The sequence below is a fragment of the Drosophila eugracilis genome, unplaced genomic scaffold, assembly GCF_018153835.1.
Source record: "Drosophila eugracilis isolate 14026-0451.02 unplaced genomic scaffold, ASM1815383v1 contig_2154, whole genome shotgun sequence".
Classification (NCBI taxonomy): domain Eukaryota; kingdom Metazoa; phylum Arthropoda; class Insecta; order Diptera; family Drosophilidae; genus Drosophila; species Drosophila eugracilis.
Window position 1 is genome coordinate 7,861,778 of NW_024573038.1, and position 18,265 is coordinate 7,880,042.

The window sequence follows — 18,265 nt, forward strand, 5'->3', positions numbered from 1 at the left end:
AATTATTATATTCGTAGATAGAAGTAAACAAGTGTGTTGCAGGTAAAGCATTTCCCAGAAGGATATTCCCAAGGATAATCACTGAGCATGGCAAATACGCCGGCAGGTATATTGCAACTGCAAACGATAAGTTTACTTGATGAATTTAACTTTGTGCCAAACTGTGATTAGAGAAGAAGTTTCCAAGATGCTTTGGCAAATATTTCGCTGACTGAGGAAAAGTTTTGGTTGAAAAATAAAAAAAAGAAGAAAACAAAAACAAAATATACGAGAGGAACTTCAATATTTATTGACTCTTCATGTTTTAGTTGGTAGTTCAATAAAGTGGTTAAATCAGTTTTAACTTTTTCGGCCATAGAGTCTCCTCATTCGGCTGAATTTGAAAAGTTTTTGCAGTTATTTTAGCAGTTTATTCAGGTTCTTTTGGTTTAAATAATCAAAGTTGAATCTATCACTATATTAGATTTTGATAAGAGTTAAAGAAGCATCTAAGCAAGCACAGCCTACGCTGCGTATACTTTACGTACGACAAGCATCCATAATAAATCAGAATCCCTTAAGCGACTGCCTGCAATAACTTTGGAATTTTAATTTATTCTAGTTAATCAAGGGGTTTATTTAATTAGCCGGCTCCTCGAAATTCTCCTTGAACTCCAACATCCCGACATCAGGCTAATGCCCATTTAAGGGCTTATACTTAGCATTTCCTGCAGCTCAGGATCCCCAGACATCGGGATGCAAATTTAATGTAAATATTTTAAACTAATTTTCAGTGATTATGCAAAACCACAAATAAATCTGCAGCAATGGAATAACCGAGGAGGATGCCCAACGTGAATGTTGGATTTCGGATGGTAGAAGGTAGAATGCTGAAATGGTGGTTGCCACAAGGAGCTGTGGCAACAATGGCTGGCTGGAGGTAACGAAACCGCAACCGGGGCAAGCTTAGTGCGTGCCCCAAAGCGAGGATTGGACGAAAGTTTTCGTGGGTGTGGGTTGTGAGTTGTATAGTGGAGATTGGATTCGAAACGGAAGGGGGTTTCTGGGGGTCAAAGTTGGTTTTTGCTGCTTCTGTGCTCGGTACTCGGTGCTCAGTGCTGTGGCAAAAACTTTGGCCCGAAATCTGGTCGGTTTTCGATCATCCCCCAGCCCTTACCCCCAGCCCTCACCCCCAGCCCTCCCCCTCTTTCATTCCGGATGTGCCCGGCAACTTGGCTGCAACAAAATAATTTCGCTGGCTCGTTTGTCAAACTAATGGCAGGAATTTGAGCAATTTAAGCAACAAAGGTTAAACAATGAATTTCCTGTGCTCCGATATTGAATTTTACTGGCCCCCGGGTGACCCTTAATGTCCATGTAAAGTCATCGCCCTCGCAACTATATGGTGAGAGAAAAAACGGGACTAATTACAAAAAGTTAAGTTAAGTTAAGATAGGTAAGTTACCAAATTTACTTTTCACCTGGTTTATATTTTTAGGATTTTAAATGTTGTTTCTTTAAAAACAAATTTATTTAAATTTTAAATCTTGAATTGCTAGAAAATTCTTCTCTGTGTACTGTCCCACAACCTACGCTCTATCCAGTTGACTAAGCCGGAGCTGCTGGCTCCGACATCTGGTGCCGGACTCACACGCTCCATTAGCGCCACCGAAATTCGATGGCATCTTGGAGGCACTGGCGATGGCCACAAGGAGTCGCAGATGACGCCCCCAGACATTTGTCGCTGCTGCTGTTGCTGCTGCTGCTTTAATGAAATAATTGAAGTAAATGCCTTTCGCCTGGACGACTTTGTCCATCCAGCTCATCCGTCGAAGGCGTTTGCATAATAAGGATAATCTCCATTGAGGCCCAGGATCCTCTCTCTCTACACGTTTCCTTTTGGCCACCCGCCCTCAGGGGAAATGTCGGTGTGTCCGTCAATCCATTCACGTGGCTCATCAGGCCCCGTTCGTCCGCCTCCGGCGGTTTGTCAAAGTAATTGGGCAATTTGCGTGGCGCATTGGACATTGGGCTTTTAAGTTCCGCGGATATTTATGTCAGTCCACAATTATGACAGGTCGCATTAGCTCGTAATTACCCAATGATTGTAATTTTGCCACGCGAACTACTTAGCCCATACTCATCAGTCATACTCAGTTAGATTTTGATCGAATAAATTGGTGTTGTGACCAAGTTAATACTAAGCTAATGCAGGGAGTTCTGCTACAAAATGGGCTACAATTATAATGAAAACCGTTTCGGGACTAATGTTCCCTCTGACATGCTTGCATTATCATAATATTAAAACAATTTTTCTTTCATTAAAGGTAATATTTCATTTCGTCTCCCAAACTAATGCATTAAACTAAACTAAAGCTCCTTTCATTTTAGTAACTTCTGAAGAGCAGCCCACATCGCCATGAAGATCTTCCAGGACATACGAGCTATAGCCAGACCGTCGCAGATCTGTGCCCTTCTGCCATTTTACAGTGGAGATGACGAGGAGAGCTTCCGCTTGGGCAGACTGGGTCGCTGGTATGGATGTCTAGTGGCCTTGCTTATACTGATTAGCTCCGTAACATTCGGCGACGACGTACTATTCGCCTCCAGGGAGTACAGATTGGTGGCCAGTGCCCAAGGTGACACCGAGGAAATCAACAGGACAATCGAAACTCTACTCTGCATCATCAGTTATACGATGATGGTCTTGTCCAGTGTGCACAATGCATCCAGTCACTGTCGAACTCTGCGAGATGTGGCCAAAATCGATGAGTATCTTGTGGTCAGTGGTTTCTGTGAGAACTATAGTTGCCGGAAATTGGCCATCCTGGTCATCGCAGCAGCAGCGGGAGTACTTGCCGTGGCCTTCTACTATATTCATTACCACAATGGCATTGGCTCCAAAAAGCAGGTCATTCTGCTCGTCATCTACTTCCTGCAGTTGCTATACTCCACACTATTTGCTATATATCTGAGGATTTTACTGAAGAATTTGGCTTTAAGGATTGGATTTCTTAACCGAAAACTGGATACATTCAGCACCCAGGATACTGGTAATGTGGACAACTGGCGTGAGCTTAGTAATCTTATAGAAGTTCTCTGCAAATTCCGCTATATCACCGAGAATATAAATTCCGTGGCCGGAGTGGCCTTGTTATTTTACTTCGGATTCTCATTCTACACTGTGACAAATCAGAGTTACCTGGCCTTTGCCACCCTGACTGCCATTTCATCCAGTTCCAAGGCAGTAGTTGCTGACACCATGGGTTTATCCTGCGCCTGGGTTCTGGCTGAGACCATCACGATGGCTGTGATTTGCAGTGCCTGCGATTGCCTGGCATCCGAGGCTAATAGTACGGCACAAATCCTTGCAAGAGTTTATGGGAAGAGTAAGCAGTTCCAGAACCTCATCGACAAGTTCCTTACCAAGAGCATCAAGCAGGATCTGCAGTTCACAGCCTACGGATTCTTCTCCATCGATAACTCTACGCTTTTTAAGATCTTTTCGGCTGTGACTACTTATTTGGTTATTCTCATTCAGTTTAAGCAGTTGGAGGACTCCAAGGTGGATGAAATTAACCAGGCATAAGAGTTTAGTTCATCATTATTTACAAAGTTCATTAAATTACAGAGAATCACAATCAATATTTCATATAATACCCTTATCCTCCCCTATTAAACTGCTTTCATAATCGTTAGATTGACGTTTTCTTTAAATTGAATACTCCATCTCCCTATCAGTGGAATGAGGAAATTGGGTTTCTGTGTTTTGGTACCTATATATCGATGTTAAGTGGAAAACAGTACCTACACCATAATTTGTCTGGGAGTTACGTGATAAAAATCAATAACATGCTGACAGCTGCAATTTTTCCAATGCTCCTCCCTGGCTGGCAAACAAACAAACATTGCAATGCGTAGGGCTCATCAAATCATGCTGTCGAGAGTTGAGAGAGTCCTGGGGAGAATGCGCGGTGGATGCCAAAGGGCATGCCACGTGCAACTTAAACGCATCATTAAACTTTTGTCACATTTCAGAATGTGGCAACCTCAGACCAGAGGCACTCGAGCGTGTAGCCAAGATGAAGTGCCAAACTAATGAAGGAACTATGGGGCAAGCGGAATGGAATGGCGGGCGGCCACAAAACAGGAGCTTGGCGAAAAGGACATGGCTCAAATGGGCCAGACGATAAGATTCACCCAAGTCTGGCAGTCTCCTCCATTCCATGGCAATAATCAAGCGAATTGTCGCTTGTCAAAATGTTTGAATAGTCAAAAGTTTCAGAATTTATATTTCACTTCAGTTTTTTCTTTTCCTCCTCCTCCCCCGTGGCACGGTTCAGCTTCAATGGCTATGACTTTTTAAGTGACTTTAAGTGAAATATTATTAAAATTGATTGTAAAACTTAAAAGTTCTGGCAAATAACTACCATTCAACTTTTAGTTACAAGTTACTTGACGAAAAAATGTTTACATAAAAAGAGTATCGAGTTGAGGAATGTAAATTTGCTTAAAATATTAAAAAATAAATAACATTTCAGAAAATTAAGTTATTATTTATATATTTTTAACATATTAGTTACAGTATCTTATCTTTAATTTATAGTCTTAAATTTTTCATTAGCAATTTATCAACTTTATCCCACACCCATTTCTTGGAATAAAACCGATTTTCTTCTTCAACTTTCACGATGATTGGTCAAAGAACCCTGGAATCTTTATTTTTCCTGATTGAACAAACTTTGGCAGTTGCGCTTGCAAAGGGCAGTTTAATTATGTGCGCTTTTCCAACTTTTCATTAAGAACTTGTCAAGTTGAAGCTCTCAACTTGTCATGCAGCCATCGAAGGTCTACTCAATCCCGAGACTAGATCATTTCCTGGCAAAAAAAAAAAGCCCGGGCAAGAAGGTAAAACCCAGATGAGCCCACTGAATATGCTATGTTCGTGGAAAAACCCCTCGAGGCTTTGTGTTTATTTTAGCCCTCACAAATTGTTAATTAAATTTCGCACTGCCCTTTGCCGACATCTAGCCCCGTTGGTCTTATCTGGCCTATATAAGGGGGCTTAAATATTTTTCGAAAATCATTTTTTCTTTTTTATTAATTCCATTTTTGCTGGGGCAGCGAAACAAAGCGAAAACTTTTTGCATAGTTTTCCTCGGCGAGAGCTTAGCTCCAGCGTTAGTTTATTACGCTATTGTTGGTGCTGCTGCTTCTTTTCTCTATTATTTTTGTATATTTTTTCTTGATTTTGTTTTGTTTTTTTTTTATTATTATTGTTGTTTACTTATTTTCGGTGCTATTGTCTAGGCGCTTCTTGTAATATTTTTCTTTCAGCCAACGGCCACGCCCACTGGTCCGCCCCAACAGGAATCTTAGCTCGGGAAGATAATTTCGCCGCTTTGTTTTGCCGGCGCGTGGATTCTCTGTGCAATGCCTAAGTGGATCACGCGCACTCACACAAACACAAACTTGGCCAAGGAAACAGGACACAGATATATATATATATATATTGCTGTCCCTGCCCGAGAAAACCCAGCCGATACAAAGCCCATCAGGAGGACACGAAAGAGGTTTGGGACTCGCAGTGGATTTTTCTTGAATAGAATACAATTTTCTGTGCATTTGATTACAAAAGGGATTCATGTGCTTAACTGAAGGCACAATGCCCGGAATGTTCAACTCATTTTATGCCCCTTTGTGGCCCGTTTCCTTCGCTCTACGCTCCGCCAGGACTTACGGAATTCATCAATGCAATGTACTCGTGGATTCGGTATTTGAGTTTAAGGTTTCCAAATGAAATCAGAGAATGTTAGGTATTGACAAACTCTGATTTTGTAAACCAAATTCATACAAATTTTTATGGTTTTTAATAACATTTCTCTCAGTATAATTATTTGTAAAATTCTGTAACAAATAAATTAAATAAAATACAAAATTACAAAGTTGCCACCATAAAACTTTATAATCCGCAAAGAGCATTCATCAATTTGAAATAAATTAGTTTACCAATGAGTTTATTGGAAATATCATGAACAAACCAATAAATACTGATTGGTAGAAAAAAAGTAAACCTTTTAAAGCCAATTAAAAATGGGTCACAGTTTGCCAAATTCCCCAAATTCAATTTGTCAAACCCAATTTGAGCAATTGACAGAATGTGCATTATTTTTCTCCTTTTTTTCTCTGTGGGAATACATAAATTAAATTTGGAAATTGTATTGGTGGGGTTAGTGGGACACACTCACACACACACATGCACATATGTATTGCATTTATCGACCGATTTCGTATAATAAGCGATTACCTACTCCGACTTTAGCAGCAGAGCGGAAATATTGATAAATGATCCGCCCACGTTCGTGGACAATTTCACAAAACCAATTCGCATCGAACGAATTCATTGTTCGGTGTTTTTGGTGTTTTCGGTTGCCCGGAATGGGGGAGGGGCGGTGGCTGGAGCCTTTTTTGGCAATGACACCATGCCGCGGGATGCCAAACGCATCAATACTCGATTTGGCATAGCTCCCTCGCAAAATCCAATGGCCCCCTCCAATTCTCAACCTCTCGAAATTTCGCCCCAAGCTGCGGACTACAAACGGAATTTATTATGCGTTGCCTGATTTCTATCCGCTGGCTGCAATTTATCTTCCATAAACATTTATCTGCGCATTTGACTGTGACCTGTCCCTGTCCCCGCTCTCCAGGGATCGCTAAGCAGCTGAGTCATCGTCACTCAGCAAAGATTTATTATTAGCGGAGCTGGGGATTGAGAGCAAGCAGGTCAAAGGTTGCCAAGCTTTGGAGGTATTGCTTTTAAAATTTAATATTGTTTTTAGAAAGCAACAAACCCAGTCCGGCCAGGGTCCTCCAAAACTACATATATGAGAATGATGGGGCGTGCACTAAGAGTATTTTTCAGTCGATCATTAGGGTTTTCAAGCCCCGGGCTTATCGAGACGAAGTGAAACGGTTTTGTTGGAGCATCGTCGAGACCGAGCTTTCGATATGTGTTTTTCTGATGGTGATTTTCGATACCTCCTCTTTATCGAAATCGGTCGGCTGGTCATCTTTAATATCCCTTTCTAGCTAGCTACATTCTAACGGCTAGACCTCCTACAGCTAATAATAGCTACATCCAACTTGAATCAAACTATAACCGGCTAATATAGCTAATAAATGGGAGAGGGAAATTCTCCGCCCTCACAAACGTTAGATCCAAATGTTTAATGCCTTTCTAATCTGAAAATTCTTTTAATTTGACAAAATGAAACTTTCTTAAGAATTGGCTGTAGACTAAAAGCACTTCTTAAGTATGGTTGCTTTAAAAGTAAATCCCTCAAAAATTCTTTAAGTTAATTTATTTAAAATCCGACATAAAGGGGTTAGGCATTAGGGAATCTAAGTCAAATAATGCCACTCACAATTAATCAAGATATGCCAGACAATCATTTCCTCACTTAGGGAAGTTTTCCAAGGCAGTGAAAAGAAATCTCCGCCAGATGATTGCTGCGGCTTGTTACAAATCTCATTTCGTATGCGCAAGGATTTAGGGAAAATTAAAATTTATTGCCCATGGAAAGTCCCTATGCCCTGCCTTCTGCTTCCCTCAGCTGCTCAGCCCTTTCGCCTTTGTGAACTCAACCGTTGACGTGGGAAGACCGCATTGGACTCGCCTCGCCTGAAACTCATTTTGGAATATTTGTATGTAGGCAACGAGGTTGGGGAATGGGGCTATATACCGCAGTGGACCAGTTGGTCCCCACTGCCATTCCCATTCCTTCTAAGCCTCAAGTCCAAATCCATTCATTCATATTTATGCCACACAAAGAGCAAAAGTTTTATGCCACTTCTTCGTCGACGTCGTCGTCGACAGTTGTTTTTCTCACAAATTTATTGGCAGTCGGCCATCAGCTTCTGTTTGAGTTGGACTCCAGGAGATATAGAGAGGAAGGGGGAGCTGGAACTGGATCCCAACAACGTGACATATTTTCAAAATTGTATAATGTTCGCTTTATTGCAAAGAATCGCACAATGGGGATGATGAAAGAAAAAGAAACGTGCGAGCTGTCAGTGTCCCTTGTCAAAACATACGCACTTTCGCCATTAAAAAGAAAATTCAATAAAAATGTTCACATTAAAATTGGAAAAGTAACTTCTAAGATTTTTAATTCTATTTTAAAAAATATCTGAGAAAGTCCATAAATTGTTATAGCACATTATATTCCTCATAAGTCATAACAAACTAATTTTAAGATTTAACAAACTAAATTATTCATCAAGCAAGTTCAATAACCACTTGCCTAATTTGACAAAATTGAGAGCAATCCAATTATCAAAATACCTTAACCCGTAGTAATATACTTGTAAATACCAAGTTATATAATTACGAGCAAATATCGCACACATAATTGTAAATGGAGAGAGCTGACAAACATGTGAAAGTGGAGTTCCGGTTCGGTGACAGTCGCAAAGTTTTTGGTACATATACCATGAAGAGCTCACACAAAGTAATTATGAAAACCACTTGCAAATGCCTCTGGAAAACCCCAAAAACCTCTTTTATACACATATACTATATACAAATATATATATACACATATGCTTTGGGTATATATTTACTTATAAAAGTAACCGTTTGCAAGTGTTTTTGGCAAAATAGAATTTGAGTGAGACCCAACAAGTTTTGGTCCTTTGGACTCGCTCCTCGTGCGAGTCATTATAAGTTACGCTAATCAACTTGAACGTGCGACCGCATTTGAGGGCGGTAAAGGGATGTGGGAGTGAGTGGGCGTGGCCAGCAACCGGATGCCTGGCAGACGACACCAGAAGAAGTGCCTTCTTCGAGAGCTTCGAGAGAGAGAAAGGAAATGACAATTCAAATTAAAGACACCATTCCAGGATGATAATTTTTGGATGGGCGGGGGTGAAAACCGAATTGTGGAAGGAGCTTGATGGAATAAAAGGGCATGGGCTGGTAGGACCACGCCCACGCCTACCACTCTACCATTGCCACTTAACATGAAATTAATTATGAAACTTTTGTGCAAAATTTTGTTGAACGAGTTGAAAAGTCTTCAATGCTGCTCGACAGCGTAATAAGTAGGGATAAAAGGAGTTGGCATGGAGGAGCAAGACCCAGGAGCAGGAGTTGTACAGGGGCAGCTGGCAGTAAGTATGTGGCCGGTAAAAAAGTTAACGCGCCCCAGCGATGAGCATGGGAAATTAAGTACACGCCACGTGGGCCACAAGTCTGCTGGGGACAGCCTGCAAAAGGGGAGCGCCTGCGGTTCGCGTTTGTGTCTGAGTTTGAGTTTGAGTATGAGTCTGGGTGTGTGACCACAGCAAATAAGGAGCAGCAAGCGCAGTGGATCAGGAGCAGGAGAAGGAGCAGGGGCAGGAACAGAAGCAACAGCGAGTGCAGCTAAGCGTCGCCCGGAAATGAGCAAGAAAAACGAAATCAGAGCGGGGGTACCGTGGTATAGGATTGAAAGTTTAAGAAAGTGTTTATAATCCTTTCTATTAAATATAAAATATAAAGAAAATCAAAATTATTTTTAGAAAGTCTATCTTTTTTAGAAATTCTTTAACACAATTTGTTTAAAATTAAATTCCAATTTCTAATTACCCAAAACTGAAGTGAATTCACTGTGTAAGAGAGCAAATCCTAGTTAGCATCGACACTTGTCACCCGGCATTTTCCAGCTGAGGCTGCAATTAGGCTGCAATGCATCCAAGAAGAGAAAAGGGCAGGAAGCGCGAAGGAAACGGCAGTCGCGTCAGCAGCAAACCGGAAACAGGCCCAAATAAGTATGCAGCTAACTTTTTCAGCGCGCCCTCGACAAGCAAACTTTTTTTCACTGCAACTGCAACTGAAGACTCCGCCCTCCACTTTCCGCAAAAAAAGCTGGCGACGCCCCCAATTGCTGGCATGTAAGTTGTTTTACTTCAAATTTTAATTATGATTTAATGCTAAAATACGGAAATAATTTGCACCAACAACTTTCGTCGCCGGAACGCAAACTGCATCGGGTACAAGCCGGGTACGGAGTTGTTGCTGGAAGTCGCGTCGCTCCGCCCGAGTAATTCCATTTCATGGGTCGGCAATTGCTGGTCGCCATTCTCTGTTTAGCAGTATCGGGGAAACCATATATATACGTTCACCCCCTCAACCGGTTCATAATCGGACTATTTCCGACATCAGGCTTGTTAGGTTAAAATTACTTTCCTGAAGGCACTTCTTGTATGTATTATTATTAATATGTTTACAATTTTTGAAGGCTTTCATTTATGTAAGGTGAGATTCATGTAATTTTATCAATGTTATTTAAGAAATAGGTAAGTTTAGAGGTTTTTTCATTAGATCGTAGATTTAAGAAGTCCGAAGCCAGAAATCTAAACTTTTAATCCAAATTTCTACTTGTAAAAGGTTTATCATTTCCATATATTAAGCTATAAAATCTTGTTTAGCATTGACTACGATTATGTTAAACATTAAGTCATGTAATTTTTTGGTAAGCCCAAATACTTTATTCCCTTCAAGAGCCACATAAATACTCTGTTCCAAATAAATGCCTTCGCACGTGCTTTTGTACACATGTAAATACTTCTGCGTGCCCGTTGACATTGCATCGTAAAAATGTATTTTTCTTTTTTTTTTTTTTGTTTGAATGAATTACCACAAGAGCTTTGCCACACAATGTTATCGCCCTGCCACATATGTATTTATATATAAATTTATATACATTTGCGTGAGTGCGTGGTGTTCTGTATGTGTTTATAGTTCGAGGATTCCCCATTTTTTGTGGGATCTTTCCGTTCGACAACATTTAAATGCACTTTTATTACATTTGCTCAAACAAATTTTTATTGTCGTGGAAAGGAAATCGCACAGAAAAAGCATAAAACTAAGCTGTTGACAGATTTCATTGTACAAGACGAGCAAAGTTTATGGTGGCTTGTTAATGTTTACTTCTAACATATGCTCGTGTAAAGTGACATAATGTATTCCATTATATCCTTGTACGAGTTTAGATATATTGGAAAAACCAAAATGGATTTTTCTATTAAAACTTTTAAGCTTATCTCTTCCTAAGAAAGTGGTTATATAATATAATACATAGGCAATCCAACTTATTTCATTCAATAAGGTCTACTCACAGTGTTTACTCTTCTCGGCGGCCACCTGGCCATTTGGTGTCTGGGCGAGAATGACGAAGAGTCCAAGGAGGATTAGCAACCATTGGGGAATGCTCGACCCCGAACTTTGCCTTTGGGTTAGGGTCCCTGACCGTCGGACCGTTGGTTCTCCATCATCTGCCGCTTGTCGTGGGTTGGTGGTACGGGAGCGGGAGGAGTAGTGGGTGGGCGAGGACGAGAACGAGGGCGAGGGGCCGAGGTCGATGGGTGGCCCCGGCCCACAGGATGTGGGCATCAACAGCATCGCCGGAGCTTCGTTGGCTCAATTTTCGCGGCTTTCGCTGCTGCTGCCTTTCGGGCTGCCTAAAAAGTTTGCTTTGCTTTTGTTCGTTCGCGTTGATTTCTTGTCGCGTTTTTCATTCTCTGGCAATTAGAAGCTTTCATTTATGAATTTTCCTTCTCCCAAAAGTGTCGCCTCATTGGAGATTAACGGGTTTTTCGCCAGCGTTCCAATTTCACTCTGCAAACGAAAAATAAAAAGTGCATTTGGTTAGAACAAAAAATTGGCATTTGATGGCTGAACAAATTGAGAAAGCAATTGGCAGCAGCTTGCGGCCAGCGCGGGATAATGGATAATGGCTGCTGACATTAATTTTCCGTTCTATCTGTTAGTTTATTGTACATATTTTTCATTTTGTTAAATCCCAATAAACATATTGCCGGGCTAAGAAACTGATTTAGCTTAGTTTGTACTTTATACCTCACATAATTTATATATTTTTGAAACATTTTAAAGTATTTTGGTGAAAATACATTCTAAAATGGTTTAAATATTAAATGTTAAGAGTAGTTAGGCTTCTTCAAATCGTCTGATCTCTAGATTCGTTGATTAACTGCAAACTTTCTCCGGTTTCCAACTTAATCCCATACAACAATGCCCATGCGATAGGTCAATATTTGGATGCATGAAGATATCTCATAAATCGTGGCAATCAATGCATAAATTTAGCCACTGGGAATCCAGTCGCTGCTCGCACTTGAGAGTGCATGCAAAGTGAAATATTACGTATACGCAGTGTGGATGGGTTTATCATGGCAGCACAGGCCATGAATACATTGTCGCCCCATGCAGATGCCAGTCGAAAAAAAAAGAAAAAATAAAAAGGACGTGTGTGTGTGGGCGGGTGTTAAAAAGTAATGAGCATCAACTGCACGACCAGGCTGGCGACTAAGGAGCTGGCTTGGATTCCCAAGTACTGCCCAGCTGCTCCACTTTGTGTGCCTTATCCGTGAGGAGGAATGGAGAAAGGCGAAACGCCATGGGGCTTCGGTTGCAAGTTTATCACACTTAGAAATCGTCGCCAGCTGCTCCACATAAAGCGAAATAATAATGAGAAATCAGAGGCAGCCTGCACAAGAAAAAAAAAACAAAATGCAACATATATATCACGGCCACTCACATCCATGGAATCCATATATATATATATATTTATATTCACATATATGGTAGATGGGAACTAGGACCCGCAGCCAAATCAGAGGACATGGCCACTGACCGTGTCACACACATTCTGGCGTGCCTGACATCCAGCCAACGTTCCAATTTCGTGTTTAATTAAATCTGATTATAGCTTTTCACTTTGTCCGCTTTTGTGAGCCACTTTTCCTGCGCTTGGCATCTCCCCGCCACGGGTGGCTTTGTGTACGGCCAGGGACCAAGATATATTTAATTTTTTTTTATAATTTTTACCACCCCCTTAGGGCAATATGTTGAATTTGTGTTAGTAGGTACAGTAAGTAAGGTAAGTAGAAGAAATTACTTTAAAGTTTAGTTTTGAAATGGGAAAATACTTTTAATTAGTAGAGGTTAGTAGCCAATAGTTTTATAAACCTTAAATCTAAAATAAATGTTAAAAATAGCCAATGAAAAGACTAATTAAATCAAAGAAATTCTAGCACTTAAAGTCCAATGTAATGGTATCACAACTTTCCACCAAACACGAAACCATTGAACACAAACAACAGAAAAGTTGGGCAAGGAAAAGTACAATTAATAAAATACCCAACCGGGGAAATTCAACTATGTGGCGATTCGCTTTTCAGGAAAAACATACACACATACACACACGACTGTGACCTAATATTCACACTTGCACATAAAAACGAGGAGCTGCACGGAAGAGGAGAATTGGATGTGCCAGGCGAAGAACATGTATTTCCATGGCTGCTTTTTCTTCTTTTTTCTTTTTGTATTTTTATTTTTTGTTATTGTCCTGGCCACCATGGCAACCAATTTTCTGGGCAGTTAAGAAAATCGCTTTCGAAACGACATTAGAGAATACATTTTTGCCTGTTAGCGAGCAGCAATTTCGTATGCTTTTCCAGTGAAGGGAAATAAAAAGTTTACGCTTTGATTACCGCCGCCAATTTTCAAATTCCGAAAATACAAATCAAAGTGAATAATTTTGACTTGGCTGAATGGAATTTTTGGCTACCATTCTATGTTTCATAGTGAAAATGTGTGCGGAAAATTTGAGGAGGAAAGTGTAGGAAGTGTGGAAAATGTAGGAAGCCGCATAAATTACCAGCACTAGCTACTCCCAACACAAAGAAGGCTGCAACGCAACAAAAGCCGCTTTGGTCGCTCCCCTGGAAACATGGCCAACAGTCACAGGAACAATAACAGTAACAACAGCTGAAACTATGGTCAAAATGGCCAACACAACGTGTCTGTGAAGAAAAATTAGGCGACATACAATTAATGGCCCTGTGGGGTTTCATCGTCAAATCGCTTTGGAGACCACTTTCGTAGGGATTTTTTATTTAGTTTTTTTTCCCCCTTACTTCTGAATATATTTTCTGGATATATTTTCTTTTGTTTGATTTTGATGCCCGAGTGCGCCCTAATGTATACTATATTCTATGGATGGCAAAACAAAAGGATTTTTACGCGATGATAATAAGAATGGAAGGTTTGGAGGCCGGTGTTTGAATTCTAGATCCATTATGGTAAGATAGCAGGGATAATATTGTTTATGGCAAACAAACATTACTTTAAGCTGGGGTGTCCATCTTGATTTATCTGGATATATAAGATATGTTAAAGGATATTGAGTTAAGGAATTTACTTTCCCTAATAGAAAAATGATCATTTTAGTCATGAATTTGCTATACTAGCTATACTAGCTTTATCATACTTAAAAAACCTATAACTTAATAAAAATATCTGAAGCTTGCAAGTACCATATTTTATAGAGATTTCCAGAAAATAAACGTCAGACTTTTGCATACTCGTACATTATAAATATTTATTCAGAATGCATGACAGAAAATCCTGTTCGCTCCACACCTGAACCATTTCGGGACAGCGTGTTAAAAGCATACAAAAAACGCTCACTTTGGCTTTCAGTAAATATGGCAAAAGCGGTAGCAGGGAAAACATTGGCAGTAAGGGCAGTGAAAGCAGTAACAACAATGGTCGAAAAAGGGAGGTGGAGGAGTTTTCGAAGGGATACCATTTGTTGTGCTGTCCTGGGGCGTGTGTGTGTGTGTGTGAGTGTGGGAGGGGTGGAGCATTCACCGACACCTCGGCAACACATACAATGCAAATGTATTAACTGCAGGACGTTATAAACAAAAGAAATTACGTTATGGCGGCGGAGTGTTTTATGTTGGCAACACTTCGCCAGCACCCGCCAACGAATCCGAACGGATTTCGCATTTTTATTTTACTCTGCCTGCCTGCACTGAGAAAAAAAAGTGATTTGCTTAATTGACAAATGTGATTATGATGGGTAATCTGTAAAAATGTTTATAATACCAAAGCTTCTAGCAGTATATTAACTTCAATCTAGTTAATAACTTATAAAAAGGATAAATATAAACAAATATTTAACCATAACGAAATAATCTGCATTCCTGATAAGGGCTATGTGATTGGTTCATACATTTTTCATTGTGCATGCATGTTTGCCAACCGCTTTTCCCCCTGTCTGTCCGTTCGTCCCTGTCCGCCTATGTCCGTCCGCATCCGTGTCCGCCAGTCTCCGTCCGCGTCTGACTCACGTCTGCACGGGGCATGTATATTTGTCTGCTGAAAACGGAACCGAGCTGCCAACAGCGACTGCAACAACAACAACAACAACGACGACAAAAACAATGGGAACAGAAACACGTCACTGTGTGTGAGTGCGGTCGTGCTCCACGGCGAATGAGTAATTTCAGTGGCTAGAAGGGGTTCTGTTTTTTTTTTCGGTGGGCCAAGGAGAAGGCCGCATTGTTTTGGCCATCGCTTTCGCTTAGCTCTTTTGTGCGGAACATGTTTGCGTGTATTTTTGAAGTCATTTTCTGGTGCATTTAGTCCTTTTATGGGTTTTCCATGATGTGTCTACAGGATCACTTTACAATAGTTCCTGGCATTTAAATTTTCCATTATGTGAAAATCAAAAAGGGTTTAATTTTCTTTAAATTTAATTTGTCTGCTGATATTAAGTACTTTGTTTTTTAAGATAGATTTAAAAAGGTTTTCGAAGTTTTCCCAAATCTTTTTTTCCCAAATAACTTTAATGGAGTGTTAAGAAAACCCTTCGCTCTGCCACTCATGCTGCCCATTTCCTTAACCTCCAAAAGTGCCAAATCATGAGATTGCGCTGCCATGGCGATTGCGATGACAAGCCGTGAAAGTGGAGGAATATGGGTAAGATGGGTCCGAGGACATGGCTTAGAGGATGGGTGTTGACAAGAAACCCTAACGAGTGACAGCTGAGACAATCCCAAGACGCAAAAAAGCAGCCACAATGATGACAAGAGCAATCGGAAGCCGAAGTACGCAAAAAATCAAAGCCCTCGATTTGCCTTTTGGCCAAATCCCACTGACAGATTAATGGCAGGGGCGAGCCCGAGGCGAAATCCATACCCATGACCATGTCCATGTCTATGTCCAAGTCCAAGTCCAGACAAGAAACCGCAATCGCAATCAAATTTATTTATTTATTTTTATGTTTAGCCGTTGGCAGTTTTCTCATTTGTGCCCAGCGCAGCATATAAGCTGACAGCCCCATCATCTTGTTTTCTCCTTTGGTCTGGTAAAAGCGGGAGGTTTTCAGGGGTTGGTTTGAAAGGGTCGAGGTCAGGCTAATGATTAATACGCCTGGCTGGTCCAGCGACTTGGAGTGGCGTATCCACCGCCACGGCACAGCACCATTATCCCGCTCTACGGTCCAAATTAAAAAATCTATAACTTTCCTTAACTCGAAAAAAGTGAAGGAAAATGAGTCCCTGACTATCTCTACTATATTTTTAATTAAGAGAAATTAAAAGAAACCTTTACTGTAAATCATATTTTACTTCGTTTCCCACTTTGGTAACAGTTAGGGAGTCTTGACTGTCTTTATATGGGTCCCTCGAGTGGCGGCAGGGATTACGGTTTGGAGCGAAAACTACTGGGCTTTATGGAGTGCGGACACAAATAAATCACCTGTCGGTGAGCCTTGGCTAAGACCTGGTCGAACAAAAAATATAAATTAGAAAATCCAAAACGGACCAGGGCAGAAAGTGGGGGAAAGCAACAGAATAATCCTCCATTACCACACTTCCTGACCTGACCCTGGCATATGTGAGTGTGTGTGTGTGTGCTGGTGTGTTTGTGTGTTCGATGGCACTACTTTCACACATTCGCCTGCTGCTATAGTATGTACTCCTGCACACTCACACATATGAATATATGCCAGGGATATGCGTGAAGGACCTTCGCCATCGACCACACCGCACCGCCATACGTGCGAGTGAGATAACAGCATTAACAGAAGTCCTTGTGCGCTCAAAATGCAAAGGATAAATACGCTCTCTCTCCCTCGAAGAGAGTGTAGGAATACTACTCGCTCGTAGTACTCGCAGTCGGGGGCGTAAAATGTGTAAAACTCAACTTGACGGCTCCGTTTTGCGGCTCTCTGATGAATGAGATTAACCGGCGAGCCAAAATCCACCCCCTTTTCGGGCCTCGCGACAAATGAGTGCAAATGACCTCAACACAGGACAGGGAATACGCCAGCAGCAGCAGTAGCAGCAACCCCCGATCCTGTTCCTGTTTCTATTCCCGTTACCGTTACCATTCCCGCTTTTCTGCTTCTCTGAAAGCGGTGCCTATCCGCAATACTCGTCCTTTTTGGGCATTTTTTACGACATTGCAACTGAATTTATTATGCACTTGGCTTGAGTTGCTTGTAGAAAGTTTTATTTAATTTCTGACAGCCGCATTTTGATTAATAGCATGTTTTTTCCATAATTTTTACTCACACAATCAAGTTTGATCACTAAAAAGTACACAAATGATCTTTGCACTTGTTATTGTACAGAAGATTAAGCGGCTATTTTAAGAAACAATCGTTTTGTACATATATTGAATATTCAGATTTCGATAGTATATTTAACACAATTGCGGGTTGGCACAGCGCGACGAAAAGCTTCTCACTCAACGTTTCAACTGCGACTGTGACTCGTTCGATATTCGATGGCGATTATTTTGGCGTCTCGCCTTAAACTTTTACCTCCAAACACTCGTTGCTGCAAGCTAGCAGCTAAAGTTAACAGCCAACAGCAAGTGGACAGCACTGCTGTTAAGCTTATCGATTGCCAAGCCGTGTGCGAGCGAGATGGCTACACAGCTCCACTGAGACTCCAAAAAAGGGTGGACAGCTTTGGCTTTTTAGCTCAGCAAAGGAAAAAGTTGATTGTAACGGTAAGTACCACTACTAATTCACTGTCTAGCACGAGATTAATGCTTGCACTTGTATTTGTTTATATTTTGAACGCACTAGCGAAACGCAGAGATTTTAAACGTATCATTTTGGCAACCGAAACGGAGCAAAGTTGAAGGCGAACTGAAGCCGGCGCCTTTGGTGGTAGAAAAAACCTGCCACCCAAAATCAACCACCCCTGCGGCTTGCTCTTTGGCTCTCTCTCTCAGCACACTTTGCAAAACTCCCCCTATTTTTGTGTTACCTTGTCCCTTAGCTCTACTTTGTTGAATCTAGGCACAGTTTACTGTAATCGAATTTGGCGCCTTCATAGGGAAATGTTGTATCTTTATAAATCAAATCTTTTTAGATCTTCGGTTTTATATATCTATTAAACATAACACAGTAAGATC

General features: G+C 41.0%; 2 protein-coding genes across 3 annotated transcripts in view; one reads left to right on the forward strand and one right to left on the reverse strand.

The window, feature by feature from the left end:
• Positions 1-17,996, reverse strand: part of LOC108114371 — a 33,666-nt gene extending 15,670 nt beyond the window's left edge. Inside the window, exons 1-2 of one of the 2 annotated variants that reach the window (XM_017225323.2) lie at positions 17,664-17,996; positions 11,140-11,638 (exon numbers count right to left, since the gene is read on the reverse strand). In XM_017225323.2, the coding sequence (XP_017080812.1) occupies positions 11,140-11,422 (283 nt within the window). In that variant the 5' untranslated portion in view covers positions 11,423-11,638; positions 17,664-17,996. Of the gene's footprint in view, positions 1-11,139; positions 11,639-17,412 lie in introns of both variants that reach the window. The other variant, XM_017225322.2, reaches the window with a different exon arrangement.
• Positions 2,366-4,097, forward strand: LOC108114370 (gustatory receptor 68a). Its single transcript, XM_017225321.1, has one exon. The coding sequence runs from the start codon at positions 2,399-2,401 to the stop codon at positions 3,566-3,568; it is 1,170 nt and encodes a 389-aa protein (XP_017080810.1). The 5' UTR covers positions 2,366-2,398; the 3' UTR covers positions 3,569-4,097.
• Positions 17,997-18,265: the final 269 nt, after the last annotated feature.

Coding starts and splice junctions, on each gene's coding strand:
- LOC108114370 (XM_017225321.1), top strand. CDS start 2,399: ATGAAGATCTTCCAGGACATACGAGCTATAGCCAGACCGTCGCAGATC.